This window comes from Nerophis lumbriciformis, linkage group LG22 (genome assembly GCF_033978685.3).
Source record: "Nerophis lumbriciformis linkage group LG22, RoL_Nlum_v2.1, whole genome shotgun sequence".
Classification (NCBI taxonomy): Eukaryota; Metazoa; Chordata; class Actinopteri; order Syngnathiformes; family Syngnathidae; genus Nerophis; species Nerophis lumbriciformis.
Genome location: NC_084569.2, coordinates 14,169,959 through 14,191,799, shown reverse-complemented (window position 1 = coordinate 14,191,799; position 21,841 = coordinate 14,169,959). Strand labels below are relative to the sequence as shown.

Sequence of the window (21,841 nt, the reverse complement as noted above, 5' to 3'; positions counted from 1 at the left end):
AAAGTGATTTTTCTATTTAGAGTTAATATATTTTTTTCATCTTTGGCTGTGTGCCTGTCTCTTTAAACGCGGTACCTTTAAATTGAAATATATACAACTGCATATCCCACAATGCAAAGCATACAAGTGAGTCAGTGGGCGTGTCTCGTATTCCCCTCAACCAATACAATTGGTTTCGTTGGCGAGCGCGTACTTCGAATCGCTATTACGCTGTCCAATCCAAACACTTTATTACCCAGTTTATACCAATCTGGCCAATGGGAGTAAGCCTCTCTTTACACCGACCAATCACATGACAGAATAGACGCATGTGGGCGGGTCTTGTCTGGACGAATCGGCTCGAATGTAGCGTTTAAACACGCGTGGCGGGCGGGTCGAAAGGGGATATTCGGGGTGTGGCTAATAGGACTCGTGCTAGAATTTGAATTCGGCTCACAATTTCCAACATTAATATCGCTTCAACCAGAAAAATTGGTTGTTATAAAAAATATTTACCATAAATTGCCCTGTTAAAATTTGCGTATTTAACACTCGCCGCTTTAACCGCTGTTGTAACGCTAGCTAGTGGCACCGCTGTGGGAAGACATCTGTACATAGAGTCCACTTGCAATGAAAGCCGGTGGTAAGTCATTTTTAACATTTTAATTATATTTAATGTCTGTATATATTTTAATAAATGTACGTGTGAGTCGGTTTGTATCAGCTTTTCATAAATTACTCGTATTTAACTTGGTGAGTTAGCAGTTACCTCGTTAGCTACTAGCCAACAAACCACTATCTCGCCCTGAATAGTACCGAAAAGTCATAAAACTGCGTGAGTTATTATGTGTTGGCAACGTGTAAAAGTGTTTAAAGTTCATGGAATGTATGTTTAAAATTGGAGTTAATGCCACTTAAACCACAGGAGGGAAATTTGGGCGCCCACTTGAGTTGACTACTTGGTAGGTGACCAGTGTTAACTACACACAATTCCACGATAGAATATTTGTGTATCATAATAAAAATATTAGATGACTGTATTAAGCATTTGATCAAAGGCAGGAAAACCTATATTAATGGTCTATTTCGTGCAGGGATCGGCAACTCAAAACGTTGAAAGAGTCATATTGGACCATAAATACAAAAAACTAATCTGTCTGAAGCTGCAAAAAATTAAAAGTCCTATATAAGTGTCATAATGAAGGCAACACGTGACCTAAAAGTCTGTACTGGCTGTGTACAGCTCCACTAATGGACATTGGAGTGTTACTTTCAAAAGCAAAGTTAAAGTATTGCTAGAAACATAAGTTTTGATGGGACTTTATTGTATTATATGTATAGTGCATGTTGCAAAAAGAAAAAAGCATAAAACACCACCAGAATTAGAGATATTACAAGTCAAAGTGATGAAGCTTAGTGTGACTTGGTGTAACTAAACATTAAAGTTAAAGTACCAATGATTGTCACACACACACACACACACACACTAGGTGTGGCGAAATTATTACCCTATAACAGGGGTCGGGAACATTTTTGGCTGAGAGAGCCATGAAAGCCAAATATTTTAAAATGTATTTCCGTGAGAGCCATATAATATTTTTTAACACTGAATACAACTAGATGCGTGCATTTTTAAGTAAGACCAACATTTTTTGAGTATAATAATTCTCTTATTCTTTTTAATAACATTGTTATTCTGAAGCTAACCAATAATAAATAAAATACTTCTTACCATTAATGCGACTTCTTGAACATGTGCGGTTAAAATGCGTGAGAATGTTTTATATTTTGAACGTAATTTTTAACACCGTGATTACCAGCTGAATTATTCATTACTTATCGTGTTAAGCAATGTCAGCTAAGATTTATCTGAGAGCCAGTTGCAGTCATCAAAAGAGCCACATCTGGCTCTAGAGCCATAGGTTCCCTACCCCTGCCCTATAAGATGAAGGCAATTGCATTTTATTGATATTTGAAATGTATTCAATGTTTATAAATTCATATTTAAATATACTAAATGTAAAAAAAGGAATAAATATTCAAAATAAGATCATTAAATGAAATCTAGTTTGGTTACGGCATCATAAGCGCAACACAAGGTTGCAAAAGTTTCAACTACAATTCTAAATAAGATGTCAAAAGCAAACTGAAATCAAATACACACAGTTTAAAGATTGATCAATACCTACGGTATTTAAATTTAGTAATACATAAATATGAGGATTTTATATATTTGCACATTGTTTTTCTAGCATGCACACATCGCACTGTATGGAATGGCCTCAATCTCGTTACCTTGCGTAATGACAATAAAGCTGATTCTGATTCTGATTCTGATTTATCAAAATATAAGAGAAATATACCTGAACAGAACGCTCATGATGGTTACACCAAAAAGTAACGCTATGAATCACGTTTTTCCAAGTTTTTGGGGCATTTTTATGCTATTTCCAAGCATCTCCTTTTTATTATCGTTGATTTTAAATGGTCAAACTAATGCATATTATATATGCATGTCCTAGTAAACAACAAAAAAAGTCATATTTATTTTGATTGTTGCATTTTGAAGTACATTTGTGCAGGTGGGTGCGAATGTACCCATTACCAGAGCTGTACACATTAGTAAATCAGAGGCTACTCAGAAGGTGAGATAACTCCTGGAAATGACTGGCTTTTAATGGCCAAAGGTATCGATGTGTGTGTCCAAGTTAAAGGAAACGGCAGGCTGTCTTCTTTTAATAGATTTATTACAATCTTTGGCAAGCTAGGTAATGTTTGCTGTGGTCTGGAACAACATGGCACACAAACAACTATCAGAAATGCAGCCAATATTACATGCAGATAATGTGTCATGAGACATGCAAAACTAAATATCCCCAAAAAAGTGCTGCTCACCCCCAGGAAAACTTGACAGCTTTATAATCATATTTCAGTATGATTATTTAAAATGATATTCTGGCCACTTTTATATTCAGTCTGTTGGCTTTTTTTGTAAAAACCTATGAAAAAAACAACTAACTTAATTATTTAGGGGTTTTACCTAAATAGATGGGGGCATAATTTGGTGCAGCGCCCCCGCAGAGAGTGTTTCCCACACATGGATGCTGCTTCACTGACTAAGATACGGACCTATGACCGAGTTCAGGGGTCGGCAACCCAAAATGTTGAAAGAGCCATATTGGACCAAAAATACCATAAACAAATCTGTCTGGAGCCGCAAAAAAACCGAAAAGACGTATATAAGTCTTATAATGAAGGCAACACACGACGTTAGTGTCTATATTAGCTATAATAGCCTACTATCAAAATGACAGTGTCGCAGGCTTTATTCTACAAATTTTTACAACATTAGAAACCATTAGTAAATCAGAGGCTACTCAGAAGGTGAGATAACTCCTGGAAATTTCTGGCTTTTATTGGCCAAAGGTATAGATGTGTGTGTCCAAGGTAAAGAAAACGACAGGCTGTCTTCTTTTAAAACATTTATTACAATTTTTGGCAAGCAAGGCAATGTTTGCTGTGGTCTGGAACAACATGGCGAACAAACAACTATCAGAAATGCAGCCAATTTTACATGCAGATAATGTGTCATGAGACATGCAAAACTAAATTATATACAAAGAGGATAAAAGTAAAGGATATTAAATGAGAATAATAATGATGCAATATGTACATACAGCTAGCCTGAATAGCATGTTAGCATTGATTAGCTTGCAGTCATGCACTGACCAAATATGCCTGATTAGCACTCCACACAAGTCAATAACCTCAACAAAGCGCACCTTTGTGCATTCACGCACAGCATAAAACTTTTGGGGGACAAAATGAGACAAAGAAGGAGTGGAAGATTTTTACATGTAAACAAACTGTTGCGTCACAGTTCACACTATGGTGAGTTCATGAACCGCCAAAATTAGTAGGACAAATGATGTTCATCAAATACTCTCATCAGTGAAGTATACACACAAACTTATTAAAAAGTGGGTTTTCTAACAATTGGGAAGGTTTGTGTCATGTTTGTCCTCAAACAAAAAACATACTAAAACAAAACATTTATTTTTCCCCCATCTTTTTCCTCCAACTATTTGGTATTTGACCAGTGTTAACTACACACAATTCCACTTTGCCATCAAGAGTATGGTATTTTGTCGCTTAAAAGGGTTGATTTTGCAGTAAAAAGATACACATCAAATTATAATTGACATTTTAGGCCTGGCATGCTAACTTAAAAGGGTTGCAAATATTTGACTAACATTAATGTGACAATTGGATGCTCTCATTTTCACCATGATGTGAAATCTTGTGTTTGCTTGTTGTCAGTCAAGCCTATGTGAATGTTTAAATTCTTTGTGTTTTGGCTTGGGAATATGCTGTCTTAACTTGACGCCCTTTTCTGTCCACAGTCCACTGCCATTGCTCAAAATGCTATTCCATCCCACTTCGAAAGAGGGTCCGCTTGCGTACACCGGCTGTCACCCTGCTGAGTCTTCCCCAGGAGGTTCTCCTGTGTGTGCTCCAGTGCCTCTCCGCTGAGGACCTGCTGTCTGTCAGAGCTGTGAGTCTTTCCTCCCCGGTTACACAAAACACGCCTGTGCAACTTCTAGCCAGCAATATACACCTCGTTGTCCCACGTGTGTTCTGTTTCAGCATCTTTTGCCTCCTTGTGTTGTCTTCTGTTGATTTCTAGGTTCATTCTCAGTTGCGTGACATTGTTGACAACCACCCTAGTGTTTGGGCCAGGGTCAGTTTCAGGGACACTTGGCCGTCCCCCGACAATTTATGGTTATTTGAAAGGTAACACAATCTCAATAGTATGGTAGAGTGTGTGTAATAATCCAGTTTTCATTTAATCTTATCAAATATATATTTCTTTGTGTCACAGAGCTGCAGAAAAAGGGAATTTTGAAGCAGCCGTGAAGTTGGGGATTGCTTATTTGTACAACGAAGGACGTAAGTAGACACATCGTTATGTGGCGTGTCATTGCCGTTATGTGGAGTGTCATTGCCGAATTCGAACATAATTCCGTTTGTGACGCTTGCATTTGTTCTTATATAAAAAACAAATGTTGACACAATCTTTTCCAGAGTCAAACTGTGGCCTTTGTAAACTATTTTAAATAATCCAAGCAATTTTTACAAGAAGGAAGTGTAAATGCAAGGTAACCACTAGATATAAGATAATACAATCCGTATTTATTCATATTTATTGATACACAGTATACTGACAGCTGCATTGGTAATTTAGAAAATGTAATTTTTATAATATTAAAGCACCAATATGTAAAGATATATTACTAGTAATGTTCTGATCAGGGTTTTAACCTGCCAATACCGATCATCCATGATTGAGATCGGCTAATTCCGATAAAGATCACATGTATTATTACCTCCACATTTTAAAATGTATGTATGGTGAGTGCTATTAACAATTTTAACAATGTCAACACACTATTTATACTAATACAACGAAGGACGTAATTTATTTATTTGAGCAGAACAAAGTCAATAGCACTCAATAATTATACAAAAAAAGAAAGGATTGTCTACTACTCATTTAAGTTATCCTTCGATTTTTGCCCTTATAGTCCGGCTATAATAATTCCCTGTGTACAGGGAATTATTCCCTTAGTTTGTAAACCCATCCATCCATTTTCTACCGCTTGTCCCTTTTTGGGGTCGCGAGGAGTGTTGGAGCCTATCTCAGCTGCATTCGGGCGGAAGGCGGGGCACACCCTGGACAAGTCGCCACCTCATCGCATGGCCAACACAGATAGACAGACAACATTCACAATCACATTCACACACTAGGGCCAATTTAGTGTTGCCATTCAACCTATCCCCAGGTGCATGTCTTTGGAGGTGGGAGGAAGCCGGAGTACATTGACCAAAAACTGATTTTGAGGAAATGGAAATATTTACCTACTCACTCATATCGATTATATACTGATACTACCCTTGGTATCCACACTACCAGTTCATGGATTAATCCACCCTCCTCTGACAAACCACCATTTGCGGTTATGTCATTATCCTCTTTCTAGACTCTTATTAATCAACTTTATAATTTCCTGGTAACTGTTTACTTTATATGTAACGTGGTTCCATCTACACTTCTTATAGAGAGGTTCCGCAGCCTCCGAAGCAGAACCTCCAGGTTCTTTAACAGCTTCTTCCCTCAGGCCGTAAGACTCTTGAACGCATCATAATTAAATTAAATGATCCCCTCAACTCCCCCCAAAATGGATTAACTCGCTGGAATAAAAAAAGACAATATAACATACATCCATAAATGTGGACGCATGTGAAAAAGTGCAATATATTTATCTGTACAGTAATCTATTTATTTATATATATATATATTTATTTATTTTATATATATATTTATATATTATTTATATATGCACCTTATTGCTTTTTTTTATCCTGCACTACCATGAGCTTATGTAGCAAAATTTCGTTCTTATCTGTGCTGTAAAGTTCAAATTTGAATGACAATAAAAAGGAAGTCTAAGTCTTATACTTTACCAATCACTTCTGAAAGAGGAACTGCACTTTTTTGGAATTTTGCCTAATCATTATGAAAGACATGACAACGGATGTGTATTTTTTATTGCTTTCTAACTCGTAAATAAAAGTCAGTTTACAGCAGAGCCAATGGGAGGTGCTCTATTCTGCCCATAAAATGCCAACAATCCTCCATTTACATTTTGTGACATGAATATTAACAAAGTATTAGTGATATTGCTAAACGCTATCGCAGACAGACTATTTATAGTGCCGTCGTGACCACAAGCTTGTGTGCCAATGTGGACATGATCGACTGATCAGCTGCTTCCTTGTTTCCTTGCTCGTCTAACTTTATTGCAGATCATAAATCATGCCTCTCACCTTGATCGTAGAAGTATAAGGACTTTGGATACACTTTGACAGCCAATTTAGGCCCAGAAATAGCGGGAACAACGTTTCACCCCCCTCTTCTTTGTGAGGATTATGAGTCATTCTTCATCTTAATGGGAATATATGAACATATTAGGAGTCAGCATCCTAATGACAGCCGACCTTGTACAGTGTGTGATGTTTTGTTATGTTTGTTGGCTGTCATAAAGTCTGCAGTGAGTAGTAATCATCCATCCATCCATCCATTTCTTACCCCTTATCCATTTCGGGGTCGCGGGGGGGGGGCTGGAGCCTATCTCAGCTACAATCGGGCGGAAGGCGGGGTACAATCAGTGATTTTAAAAATAAAATAAAACAGCAAACGTGATGTGTTTTTGGAATTAATGCACTTATTCCTAAAATGAGCAAAATACGTAAATATTAAATATTATAAATGTGGCTATTACTACATTAGATATATACAGTACTTATCATGTATATAAAAAAAGTTTAATGGGGGTGTTTAGATGTTTTTAAAAGCTATATCGTCGCCCGGGGGGGGGGTGGGGGGTCCCCCCACATCTGCGGTCCCCTCTAAGGTTTCTCATTGTCCCATTGGGTTGACTTTTTCCTTGCCCTGATGTGGGATCTGAGCCGAGGATGTCGTTGTGGCTTGTGCAGCCCTTTGAGACACTCGTGATTTAGGGCTATATAAGTAAACATTAATTGATTGATATAGGCAGAATAGAGCCGCTCCCAGACACTCCATTGTAAGCAGACTTTTGATCGCAATTATATATTATTTAGAATGCATAAAAAAATACATTCGTCATCATGTCTCTCATAATGATTGTGAACAATAGCTAAAATTCCCCCCAAAGAGTACAGTTCCCCTTTAAATTTCAATTTGCACGACCATTGGACTTTTGTCGCGGACTGCCTTCTGCAATATCGTCGCTCATCACGTGGTTTTCCTGTACGCCACAGCGTTGCTGAGCGATGAGGGCCGGGCGGACGTTTGTGGAAGGAAAGCCTCCCACTTCTTCAGCCTGGCTGAGGGCCTGCGCTCTCCCACCGCCGATCCTTTCACCTGGCTGTTCATCCGGCCGCCGTGGTCCCCCACCGGCAGCTGCTGCAAGGCGGTTGTCTTTGACCGTCTCAAAGCCGAGTGCGACGGCAACATGGTAGGGCTCTTCTACTCCTTTTTAGGCAACACCAATATGCTGTTTGTGCATACAGTCCCAGGGCCATAAAGTATACTTCTACCAGATTTGTACTGATTGGCAAGGGGGGGGGGACAGAAAAATGGGAAGTTTTACATCATAGACTGTAAATTAGTTAACATTTATTTATTCTTGATGTGTTTTTGTCCGTATTGTTTGCCCAGGAGAAGAGGGGCCCATTGTTGCACTGTTTGGCGAGAGTCTTGCAGCTGTTTGAGGTGAGTCTCATCAGTTCAGTTTCAGTCCGGGTGTGGTCAGCACAGTTTCTATTAGCATCCATTGTTTACATGACAAAGCATTCCTAACCAAAACTCAAGTTTTTCAACATCACATAATTTGTCAGTGAATATTCCATGTGCTTGTTTGCCTACCATTTTCTCCAGGAGGATGAGAAACGTTGCGAAGCTGTATCCATGTTGGAAGGTTCTTCGCAGGCAGGATGTTTGCAGAGCTCCTATCTCTTATGGGAGAACAATCGCAAAGCAGCTGTGAGTTTTACAATAATCTTTCATATTAAGCGTAAGGTGCTTGAAGTTGTGGGGTGGGGGATATACCTGTACGGTACATAAAAAACATCTTATCTTATTTATGCTATTGGTAGTATTGTCTTGCAAACATGCTTAGCAAAGTTTTCGTGTTTACACTCGCAGTAGAACAAATAGTCGATTAATTCAATCAAAAAAGAAGCTTTGATGTATATTCTATTGCTTCGATTAATTTATTGTTTATTGAGTGTAACTAATTAAAGTGGATAAAATCTGTGATGCATATAGTTCCCAGAACTTTAAATACCTGCACATAGTTTCCCCACCGCGCTGTAACAGACCCCAATAATTGTTTTAATTTTTTTTAATGCGCACATAATTAACCTGCAATTTAAATGTTGATGTGCATATATTCAAAACTAGGAATGACGGTTATGGCAAGCAGAACAATTGTTTATTTCAACTATTTTCCCTAAAATAGAGGCGGCGTGGCTCAGATGATAGAGCGGCCGGCCAGAAACTTGAGGGTTCCTGGTTCAATTCCGCTTCCGCCATCTTAGCCACTGCTGTTGTGTCTTTGGGCAAGAAACTTTACCCACCTTTCTCCCAGTGCCACACACACTGGTATAAATGTAGCCTATATGTAGATAATGGGTTTCTCAATGTAAAGCGCACGAGAGAAAAAGTGCTATATAAATACAGTTCAGTTCTCTTCACTAAAATAAGCAATAAGGCTATAAAATGGGTTCTGTCCGATCGAACAAACTAATCAACAGATTACGGTTCTTGGTTCTCATCGAGAGGAACCAGATGAGGTGGTTCGGGCATCTGGTCAGGATGCCACCCGAACGCCTCCCTAGGGAGGTGTTTAGGGCACGTCCGACCGGTAAGAGGCCACGGGGAAGACTATGTCTCTCGGCTGGCCTGGGAACGCCTCGGGATCCCTCGGGAAGAGCTGGACGAAGTGGCTGGGGAGAGGGAAGTCTGGGCTTCCCTGCTTAGGCTGCTGCCCCCGCAACCCAACCTTGGATAAGCGGAAGAAGATGGATGGATGGTTCTTGGTTCCAAACCTTGGTTCTGCTGTCCCAGTTACTTCCTTTTATGTCCTTGGGCAAGGCACTTATCCCACCTAAATGTAAATGAATGTTTGGTGGGCAATTTGGCTGCCACATTTCTTTCAGTCGACCCCATACCAGCTGTGGCTGCCAATGTGTGAATGAGAGCTCTCACTGTAAAGCACTGTGAGCGTCTACAGGTTATCCGCAGGCTCTTAAAAATTACTAAAAAGTCTTAAGTGTCCGCCCTGAGATAGGTAGGTCGTGAGTTCAAACCCCGGCCGAGTGATACCAAAGACTATAAAAATGGGACCCATTACCTCCCTGCTTGGCACTCAGCATCAAGGGTTGGAATTGGGGGTTAAATCACCAAAAATTATTCCTGGGCGCGGCCACCGGTGCTGCTCACTGCTCCCCTCACCTCCCAGGGGGTGATCAAAGGTGATGGGTTAAATGCAGAGAATAATTTCGCCACACTTAGTGTGTGTGTGTGTGTGTGTGAGACAATCGTGGGTACTTTAACTTTAAATCCAACAATTTGAATTTAAGGCCTTAAAATGTCTCAAATTCTCCTAACGTCTCATAAAATGTCTTAAATACGATTATGAAAGATCTTAAAAATCTATTAATTACTTTTATCTAAAACATGCATAGACTTCAGTCTTGCTTTTAAATGTTTCGAGATTTGAGAATGCAATAACTTAACTACAAAACGGAACTAAAGTAGGCTACCTCCGCTGCCCGGTCGGAAATTATCGATAACCACAACGTTGACACCTTTCTATTTTGCTGTTAATCATATTTGGATGATTACAATCCGAACACTCTAAGTTCCGAACCATTTGTAGTTCTAGAGTATTTATTAGTAGCCAGCGAGAAGTTATATTTTTTAAGTGACTGATGTAAAAAGAGGTCACGACACCGGAAGTATATTACCGGTACCCAAAGAGGTGTAGCTATAGGATAGGATAGAGTTGCCAAATGGGAAACGTATTTGCGTGCATGTTATATCATTTTAGAATTTAACGCTATATTTTCAGTAATGTTTAGTAAATTATCTCCTAAAAAAACCTACAAATTATATGGTACATTACATGGGTCATGTAAGTGTCAAAAAGACAGCCAACTGAGATTGTTAAATGAAAAAAATTCTAATGTTAAAATATAATTGTAGAAATGCACCCAATGGCAGGTAATGTAGTCTTGATTTTTCAAAATATTTTTTCGTGCTGATAGAAATGTTCCTTTTTTTTTGTCAGTTTTCCTCAAAGGGTGCTCGCATACCTGCATTTGATTCTGCTATTGAACAAACGCGCTCAGGTGTTGGAAGCAATGCGGAGTGAAACCTCTTGTACCCTGTTTAAAATGTAATAGACGAAGAAAACAAACATGGCAATTTGTCAATGGCCGCAGAATTATTGAGTTAATTTTCATATATCCTTCAAGTAATTGACTTATCGGCCCAGCCCTGACCACTGATTAATAAAGGGGAACTGCACTTTTTTTTGGAATTTTGCGTATCATTCACAATCATTATGGAAGACAAGAATTGTATGTTTTTTAATGCATTCTAAGTCTTAAATAAATGTGAGCAAAAGTGTGCTTACAACGGAGCCTATTGCCACCAATACTCCATTTAAATTTTGTGACTTGATTATTAACCTAGTATTAGTGATATTGTTATTTTAAGCACTAACGTGGACAAAGTATTTTTAGCGGCGCCGTGATCACAGAGCGCTAACTAGCTCGTGTGGCTATGTTGACAACATCGGTTAGTGAGCTGCTTTCTCGTCCGGTGCTCAGGAAAGTTTATTCTAAATCATAAATATTGCCTTTTACCTATCGATGTGAAATGGGTAAGAGTCAGTTTAATGTTGATTAACGTGTACCTCGACTTAAACAAGTTGAAAAACGTATTCTGGTGTTACCATTTAGTGGTCATTTGTACGGAATATGTACTGTACTGTGCAATCTACTAATAAAAGTATCAATCAATCAAAAAAAGCACTTAATCTGTAGAAAGGTTTTGTTAAGAAACCATTCTGAGCCTTATCTTTATATAGTTTTTATTTTGTATATGTTGACCACATTAACCCTGGCAATGGACCCTGTGTGTATATGTATGTTATGCCATTGTTTACAAATTTGGTAAATAAATAACCAAAACATTTATATTTTGTTGTTTTCTTACTGTACCGAAAATTAACCGAACCGAAATGGGTGTTGGATTGTAATCTTTATGGTCTTAAAAAGTCTTATACCTGCAGAGACCCTGGTCGAGAAAGGCAATATCTAAATCCAATCAATTATTACTGTCCATCCTGGTCCATGCAACTACTGAGTATGTTTATTTACTTCCCGTGTTAAACATGCTCCCATTTTTTGATAGGTGAGAAGGAGGGGTATGGAATCCCAAAGTGAATCGATTGTAGATAGCTAATTCGGTAATGAAAATAAATACATACAGAACTAAAAAAACAGACTATGAATATAGCATCATTTATGCCATAATATGGCATAAATCATGTTAGGTATTTGTGCCCCTATAGTGTGTTAAATTAGACCTCCAAAAAAGGTTTACTTATTCAGTGACTAGTAAATCTGAATAAATGAACATGCTTGCAATTTATTGAAGATATATAGGAAGGTTTGTTTGTTGCGACTTTCAGATGTCAGATCCAGGCAGGTACCTCCAGTGTGTTCGAACCCTCAGGGACTATGCTGGAAGAGGATGCTGGGAGGCACAGGTGCGTGCAATTATTAAGACTAAGCACTTCTAACGTTGGTGTGCAGACACAATAAGCACTTTCAAGCACTCGCCAACAAGTCATCATACACGCCATCTTGCTTCTGCTAACAGCTTGCCTCTTTATGTGCAGCTCTCCCTGGCCAAAGTGTGCAGCAGTGGCAACCCACTGGGCTTGGAGGCCAAGGCCTGCTCCGACTTGGTGTCACAGCTTTTTAACTTCCCTCAGCAGGCAGCGCAGGGTGGCAATCACAACATCCTCCAGCGAGGCATTAAGGACACCATGAGGTAATAAAAATAGAACTCCTCCAGCTAGTAGATTGTTTTACTGCAAAATAGCAAGAACAGAATATGTTGTTACACAAAAGCGAGGTAAGGTGTAATGTTCCTGCAAATGCAGCACACCATCACGCAATTGGACTATTAGATGTGTTTGTACGTCATTTGGTGTGATGTATTGCGACGTTGCTTTTCAACCCAACAGAGAGGAGGGATGAGATCACCCGACTACAACAATAATTGTCAGTAACTGTATTAATGATATGGTGATTAATAATAATAATGATGATGATGGCAAATGTAACAGCTGAATCTATAAAATTAGGAGCACCAACTACAGGGGAGGTGTCCATTGCTTGCGCCTCTATTACTGGCTATATAATCATCACAATGCCATCTTTGCCTGCAGGTATATCCTGGTGGACTGGCTCGTGGAGGTGACCACAATGAAGGACTTCTCCAGCCTGACGCTGCACGTGACCGTAGGGTGCGTGGACCGCTACTTGGCCCTGCGCTCAGTTCCAAAGGTCTGCCTTCAGCTGCTGGGGATCGCCTGCATGGTGGTTTGTACTCGGTAAGTCAACGTTGCATTACAGTCGCAATGGAAACTCAGTCCCTTTGTCGCAGCCTAAAATGCTTGAATTTGCGACAGATTTTTCAGAAAGTTTTGACAAAACTTACTTATTTTTTTTGAAAGCAAGGATTTTATGAATTTATTTTTAATGTTTTAAGTGTTGCTTGTAACCTTAACCTCAAAAGGCACCGGATTTCCAAAAAACAAAACTAATACTGTATTGATGTTTCACTCGTTTTATACCACCTAGATATAAAAGTAGACTCTAGATGGCTGTAGAAGCACACAATCAGAGCTCATTGTCAAATTACTGTTCTGTTTTAATTTATTATACCTAATAATAGTAATTATAATTACAGAGAGAAACGCCACCAAAGACTTCCTTATGTTCATTTGTCTGCTCTGCCGTCCACAAGTTGTTGACATTCTCCGTGTATGTTTTACGCTTAAAAGGTGTTTGTCCATCTTAAACATTCACTTATGTTCCAAAACGTTTACCCCCGCAGGTTAAAAGTATTTGTGAACAGGTTGCGAGTGATTTTAAAGCGGCCATTTCTGTTGGTGAATAAGAGACGATAGGAGATTATCATCTCTGTCATGTAAATGCTGCCTCTTTGCTTGGTCAGCATTGCAAATTGGAATTGGTTCTTAATTGCTTTGCCGTGGATAAACACAGGTTAAATGAATACATAAAAGCATGTGAACTAGGAAGGAAATGTTTATATACCACATTATTCAGAAAGCCTAGCATCGTAGACCGGAACCGGAAGTAGGTCTAACATACGCAAAGAACAACAATTAATCGAGTTCCACAATATCTGGTATCAATCACCAGCATAGTGGGTTTTAAGAATAGACTAAGAGAAGAAGTATTGCGGAAAGAGATTATTCTAGATTGTATTTAATGTCATGACTGGTTTTATTGATTATGGGACAAGCAGTAGAAAATGGAGGGATGGTACTTTTTCGTCACTTATTGTTTGTCTTTGGTACACTAAAGTGTATACATTTTAGGCCATTGGTTCTTTGTTTTATTTTTGCAAAAATATATATATCCTTTTTTATATTGCTCTTTTTATCTTTGGTATGAACATCATTATGTAAACTCGAAGTTATTGTATTTTAAATTTTTTTTGGTTCTTTGTTGTTGCTATTTTTGTATTACAATATTTTATTATTTGATCATGTTGTACTGCATTGTAATCTTTTGTTTTGTGATTGTGTGATGTTTTTTGCCTGGACCCCAGGAAGAATAGTTTTCACTGCAGTGTAGACTAATGGGGATCCTTAATAAGCTAAACTAAACAATTGTGCCGTTTAAGCAATAAAGAGTCGATATATTGTTGCATTTTGCTTCTCCTGCTGCATGATTAGATTAAATTCGATTGCCGAAAATGATGCTGATTCACCAAAATGTGCGGTCAAGTTGTAGGCTTTGGACAAAGTTTCGAGGATGTGCATAATTTGTGTGAATTGCTGCGATTGTCATTAGAAACTTGCTCTAAGACACCAAAGCCTTTGTCATAGAAATGTTTTTTTCTTTTGTAGCTACATCAGTAAGGACATCCTTACCATAAGAGAAGCTGTGTGGCTCACAGACAACACCTACAAGTACGAAGACCTGGTTCGAATGATGGGAGAAGTCGTCTCCGTGCTCGAAGGGAAGATAAGGGTGGGTTTAATGAAGACTGTATTATCATTATGCTCCATGCATTTCCAGGCTTTATAGTTATTGCATATTGCACAATACCTAATAGAGCCCCACACTGCTGGACTACGGCGAGGTGCTGTTGTCCCTTCTCCCTCTGGAGCGACGGACCACTCACCTCTTCAGCTACATCTGCGAGCTGTCCCTTCTCTACTCTGCCCTTGCCACGCCGCCTCCTGCCAAGTTGGCCTGCGCTGTGCTGCTGCTTACAAGAGCCCTGCATCACTACGGTAACAAAACACAACGCCACAAACTCTGCTTGTGTTCAGAGACGTGTCATTTTATCACCATATGTTGTTGTCTCTTTATTTATGCTTCATCATGCCTTGTCACAGCTCCCGTCTGGCCCAGCCAGCTAGTGGATTACACTGGCTTCTTCAAGCAGGACCTCACCCAGCTTTCTGTGCTGCTGTTTGTCAAATGGTAAGCCTCCGTCCAATATTGTGTATCTACGCACACAAGACTTGTCAATAAAAGCAGTGATACTTTTAGCCATCCCACTTGAATCTTTATTAATATCCTTTCAGCTATCACAGTGACAACCACTTGTTAACATCATGTGCTAGTGTTTTGCCCCATCTTTTTTCTGCCTCTCCGCTGGTGACAGGACATTGTAAGATAATGACTATTGATTGTTTGGCTCAATGAAACCTGACTGATTAGCTTTAGGGTTGTTTAAATGTCAAGTGGCTAAGAAAAATAGAATGGTCGTAAAACTGAACCCCAGACAGTTAAATGTGAGTGGGAGGACACTCTGATTACAAGATTGATGAGTACTTGTGTCGCCAGATGCAAGTTTGTTTTATTGATTGTATTCTCCCATTTTCATATCCTCAGTTTCAGTCAAGATGCTCCCAAAGACTACAGACATGTGTCTCTTACGGGCGTGAAGCAGCGTTTCGAAGATGACATCTACCAGCACATCAGCAGGGAGAAGGTTCGCACTCTTCAAACCTTAGCTTATCAAATTGTTGTATGGATTTAGGTGTTAAAGCTGTTTAATTTCTACATGCAAGGTGATGGATTATAAAGACCTGTGTCAGATTCTTGAGATTCCCGAAGTGGAGCCTCAGATGGAGCCCCCCAGTCCCACTGGCCAACAAGCAGACATCCACACTTTCCTGGCTTCTCCATCTAGCACCAGTAAAAGGTAACCGACAATAGGCATCGCAACACAGATGAACACCATGAACAGTCATACTTGTTTTTCCCCACAAAAAAAAAATATATATTAATATATTTTCATTCTTATGTTATTTAAATAAATAGTTCAAATAATAATATATCATTAAGTTGCACCGCAGGGTTCACCCAAGTCGGCAGCACGCATGAAACTTGCGGTCACGTCCTTCCCTATGCTTTTACCCGCCACCAAACATTTTGGGACCCCCAAAATATTTATTTTTTCATCATACTTGAAGTGCCTGCCAAATATGAGGACTTTTCGTGCATGTTTGGGGCCTCAAAATGGCAGTTCTTTCTACATTGGTGTTATTAATCTCATTGTTCTGTAATATTAGAATTTGTGATGAGGTGGCGACTTGTCCAGGGTGTACACCGCCTTCCGCCCGATTGTAGCTGAGATAGGCTCCAGCGCCCCCCGCGACCCCAAAGGGAATAAGCGGTAGAAAATGGATGGATGGAGTGTGATAAATTATAGACCAAAAAAAGCAATGTTTATGTAATGGCAGTGTTGGAAAATCATAGCACTAATTAAAGCATTTTACTTAGAAATGTATATATATTATACATGTGTGTGTGTGTGTATGTATATATGTATATATATATATATATATATATATATATATATATATATATATATATAAATAAATAAAATCAATGTATCTGCGCCCGTATGTAAATCGTGCACAAGGTTTTTTTATGTGTTGTCAGCTCATGATTTAGGGTTAGGGTTTAGGGTTAGGGAACCCTAACCCTAACCCCTAACCCATGCAATTTAGATAAGATAGCTAACATCGGCTACAATCGACTGCAAATTGTTAGCTGCTTCTCTTGGACTGCTTTTGTTTATGTGCACAGTCTCTTTAAAGATTTTAGGAATCTCAGATTTTTGTGCGAATTACTTTACACAAAAAGTACCTGGTAGGAAAATATAACTTGTTCGTCAAAATTCTATTTTGCCATATCTATAATATCCATTTATGCTGTACGTGTGTATATTACACAATAGTAATCGTTTTTTTATTCATGATCTATCTTATATTTCTTTTTTTTGCCCTATGAAGTGTCATTCTAAATTCTCCTCAGAGCCTCAAGGGGGCATAACTGCATGACGTCTGAGATTTGCTATGATGTGCTGTGACAATAAAGCAGCATTTAGATACGATATCTTTCGTTTTTTGAGGATTTTAATTCATGTTTTGTAAAGTGCACATTCTATTTTTTTCTCTTTTTTTTCTTTTTCTTTTTATTGACATCCAGCATCAGACATTCCTATCCATTACATCATATTCACGTAAATCATATTTCTATTGTCTGCCCTAAATGTCAAAATATTTTTGTTTATATCCCACCCATACCCCCCAATTCCCCCCTCAATAAAGAAAGAAACAACAAAAAAAACAAAGTAATATCTACAAATACATCAATTAAATAAACAAAGAAAAAAAAGAAAAAGAAATAATAATACATTAATAATAATAGTAATCAGAAATAAAATATAAACAGATACATATATATATATATATATATATATATATATATATATATATATATATATATATATATATATATATATATATATATATATATACCCACACACATACATATATATAAATGTACATACACATATAGGGAGTAATCCCTTTTTTTCTTTTTTTGCAATACAATCACTAATTCGAAAAATTAAAGTCAGGTTTATGGGGCGTGACATAGTTGACCCAATTTTCCCAGTATGAAGTAAATTTCTCCAATTTATAATTAATAAAGGCGGTTATCTTCTCCATTTTATATATGTCCATTGTTGTTTCCATCCATTGCTTCAAAGTTGGGCTCTCCTGGGATATCCATTTCCTAGTAATGGTCTTTTTACAAGCCACCAGTAGGATATTCATTAAGTGTTTATCTTTCTTCAGCCAGTCCTGAGGTACATGTCCAAAAAACAAAGTTTTACTTTCGAGGGGTGATTCACGTTTGAAAATATCCTGTAGAGCTTGATGTATCTCTTTCCAATAGTCCTTTATGGTGGAGCAGTCCCAGAAAACATGGTAGTGATTTGCATTTGAATTCCCACAATTTCTCCAGCAGGCAGGGGAGTTGTTATCATAGTGAGACTTCTGAGAAGGTGTAATAAAAAACCTGATCAAACTTTTCCAGCCAAACTCCCTCCACTTGGGTGAGCTGGTACAAGTCCATTGATATTTCCATATTATTGTCCATTCTTCCTCAGATATAGTTATCCCTCCTTCCTTCTGCCATTTTGTTTTAATATATGAAGTTGAATATGATTTCATATTCAACAGACCCTTATACAAGAATGAAACAGTTCTATCAATAATTTCTGAATTGTAGGCTTTTTTAAACAGTTCAATCAAACATTTACACGTCTTTGTGACACTTTTCATCTTGCGTGGCATTTTGTTAATATGCCGCAACTGCAAATATCGATAGAAGTCTTGGTTTTCTAATATATATGTCGTAAAGTGCACATTCACACACAGTTTTGGGGTGCAAAGTTGGTAAAGAGAAGGGAATTATTTATTTATTTTACAAATGTATATTTTTATTTTACAAATCCTGATTATAGACAGGCTCCCAGCTTTAAGCGACAATTACACTGTGAAATTTAACCATTCTTGTACAGTTGTCCTCCTTGCTCCTTTAGTCTCCTTCGGTCCATAACAGGCGTGCCCTGTTTAGTCCAGAAGGTGTTTATCTATTCCATCTGTGTGACTCATACTAACCCCCCATGCTCCTCTCCTCCCCATCCAAGAAAGCGCAATGACAGCCTGCAGGCCGACAGAGGCAGCCGCGTGACAACGCCCACGGCAGAGCTATCCAATCAGGAGGAGACGCTGCTGGACGACATCCTAGACTGGAGTCTGGACACTTCTTCATCCGGCTACGAGGGCGACCAAGAGGAGAGCGAGGGCGAGAAAGATGGAGATTGTGAGTAATGTCGGAGGGTTAATTTAACCCTTTAAAAATTTGACCATAAAGACTAAAAACATCTGCTTCCAATAACCGCTGTATTAATTTTATATGTTTATATATTTTTGGCACTTCAAATTAGTCAGTATTTTACAATATTTGTATTAAACATTATTCTATTTTGGCTGGTTTTAACCTTTAAAAAACAGCATGTTTACATAACTCTACGGTTTTTATTGATAAAAACAAGAACTACATTTCATGTTTTATTAAGGGTGTAACGGTACGTGTATTTGTATTGAACCGTTTTGGTATGGGGATTTCGGTTCGGTTCGGAGGTGTACCGAACGAGTTTCCACACGGACATATTAAGTAGCGTACCCCACGTTGTGTAAACAATGCACACCGAGGCGCAACACACGGCATGCTAGCAGCGAACGGGCTACGACAACAAAGCGAAAGCAGTTTGCCGACATTGTTCAGCAGCGGTAGGGTATGCTACTGGCAACACGTCAAACACGCTAACCCATTTGAAACGTCACCACCCCCAAGTGAACATTGCTTCAACGAAGAAAAAGACGAGCGTCGTGCAAACACCGCATTCAAGCAGCCTCTCCTCGGCGAGTCAGGCAGGGCTAAAACAATTACAAATGTTTTATAGCAGCAGATTTAAGACCATATTGCATTAAAAACTAGATTTTGACCCACTTCTTCTTTCTGCAGACAATGTGGATAAACGGATTTTTCTGGCAAAAAACATGAAGATTGAGTGAAAATTACCAGGGTTAAAGGGATTTGGGGGGGGGAGAAAAGTTAATCTGAGGCTGAGTTGACTTGAAACTGTTTTATGTTGCACTTTTTATATGTAGAAGAAAAGTTTTGTCATTTTATTTAATCTGAGCAACAACTTGAGGCAAATTAATGTTGATTAACGTGGACCCCGACTTAAACACGTTGAAAAACGTATTCGGGAGTTACCATTTAGTGGTCAATTGTACGGAATATGTACTATACTGTGCAATCTACTAATAAAAGTCTCAATCAATCAAAAAAAGCACTTTATATCTAGAAAGGTTTGGTTAAGAAACCATTCTGAGCCTTATCTTATTTAGTATTTATTTTATATATGTTGACCACATTAAAGGGGAACATTATCACCAGACCTATGTAAGCGTCAATATATACCTTGATGTTGCAGAAAAAAGACCATATGTTTTTTTAACCGATTTCCAACTCTAAATGGGTGAATTTTGGCGAATTAAACGCCTTTCTATTATTCGCTCTCGGAGCGATGACGTCACAACGTGACGTCACATCGGGAAGCAATCCGCCATTTTCTCAAACACATTACAAACACCGAGTCAAATCAGCCCTGTTATTTTCCTTTTTTTCGACTGTTTTCCGTACCTTGGAGACATCATGCCTCGTCGGTGTGTTGTCGGAGGGTGTAACAACACAAACAGGGACGGATTCAAGTTGCACCAGTGGCCCAAAGATGCGAAAGTGGCAAGAAATTGGACGTTTGTTCCGCACACTTTACCGACGAAAGCTATGCTACGACAGAAATGGCAAGAATGTGTGGATATCCTGCGACACTCAAAGCAGATGCATTTCCAACTGGACTGGACAGATCAGCTTTCAGGAAAAGAGAGCGGATGAGGGTATATCTACAGAATATATTAATTGATTAACACTGGGCTGTCTGCACTCTCAAAGTGCATGTTGTTGCCAAATGTATTTCATATGCTGTAAACCTAGTTCATAGTTGTTAGTTTCCTTTAATGCCAAACAAACACATACCAATCGTTGGTTAGAAGGCGATCGCCGAATTCGTCCTCGCTTTCTCCCGTGTCGCTGGCTGTCGTGTCGTTTTCGTCGGTTTCGCTTGCATACGGTTCAAACCGATATGGCTCAATAGCTTCAGTTTCTTCTTCAATTTCGTTTTCGCTACCTGCCTCCACACTACAACCATCCGTTTCAATCCATTCGTAATCTGTTGAATAGTTTAAGCCGCTGAAATCCGAGTCTGAATCCGAGCTAATGTCGCTATAGCTTGCTGTTCTATCCGCCATGTTGGTTTGTATTGGCATCACTGTGTGACGTCACAGGAAAATGGACGGGTGTTTATAACGATGGTTAAAATCAGGCACTTTAAAGCTTTTTTTAGGGATATTGTGTGATGGGTAAAATTTTGAAAAAATTTTTGAAAAATAAAATAAGCCACTGGGAACTGATTTTTAATGGTTTTAACCCTTCTGAAATTGTGATAATGTTCCCCTTTAACCCTTGCAATGGACCCTGTGTGTATATGTATGTTATTGTTATGCTTAGCATTCATGACTGCCTGCTGTTGCACTGATCAGCCTAGTGGTGGCTCACATCCATCACACACAGAGCTATTTCTATTTTTGGGCAGAATTATTATAGTGTTCCCAATGTTAAAAGGATAAAGCCATTGTTTACAATTTTGGTAAGTAAATAAGCAAAAAATTTATATTTTGTTGTTTTCTTACTGTACCGAAAATGAACTGAACCGTGACCTCTAAACCGAGGTACGTACCGAACCGGTAGTAATAGTATTATTGAGCCACAGATTTAGAAACAATTTGCAAACATCAAAGGAGTCCCAAACCTGTCTTTTCAGCAGGAAGGCGTCAAAAATAGAACAAGCACATTCTGAAAACGTACACATCACAAGTAATCCTCTGGACAAAACACTTCAAGTTTGTTGAAATTTCTGAGGAAATTGGTGCAGCTTCAAAAACACAAAGAGTTTAGACTTGGTCTCAGTGTATCTACAAAGCCA

General features: G+C 38.7%; 1 protein-coding gene across 1 annotated transcript in view; it reads left to right on the top strand.

Moving 5' to 3' along the window:
- The first annotated feature begins 404 nt into the window (after positions 1–404).
- Positions 405–21,841, top strand: part of ccnf (cyclin F) — a 23,540-nt gene continuing 2,103 nt past the window's right edge. The window contains exons 1-16 of the mRNA XM_061973423.1: positions 405–622; positions 4,383–4,534; positions 4,667–4,773; positions 4,862–4,929; positions 7,843–8,039; positions 8,243–8,296; positions 8,462–8,566; positions 12,288–12,365; positions 12,498–12,652; positions 13,053–13,217; positions 14,766–14,889; positions 14,975–15,155; positions 15,261–15,348; positions 15,763–15,862; positions 15,942–16,075; positions 18,878–19,053. Of these exons, the coding sequence (XP_061829407.1) occupies positions 610–622; positions 4,383–4,534; positions 4,667–4,773; positions 4,862–4,929; positions 7,843–8,039; positions 8,243–8,296; positions 8,462–8,566; positions 12,288–12,365; positions 12,498–12,652; positions 13,053–13,217; positions 14,766–14,889; positions 14,975–15,155; positions 15,261–15,348; positions 15,763–15,862; positions 15,942–16,075; positions 18,878–19,053 (1,897 nt within the window). The 5' untranslated portion in view covers positions 405–609. The remainder of the gene's footprint in view (positions 623–4,382; positions 4,535–4,666; positions 4,774–4,861; positions 4,930–7,842; positions 8,040–8,242; positions 8,297–8,461; positions 8,567–12,287; positions 12,366–12,497; positions 12,653–13,052; positions 13,218–14,765; positions 14,890–14,974; positions 15,156–15,260; positions 15,349–15,762; positions 15,863–15,941; positions 16,076–18,877; positions 19,054–21,841) is intronic.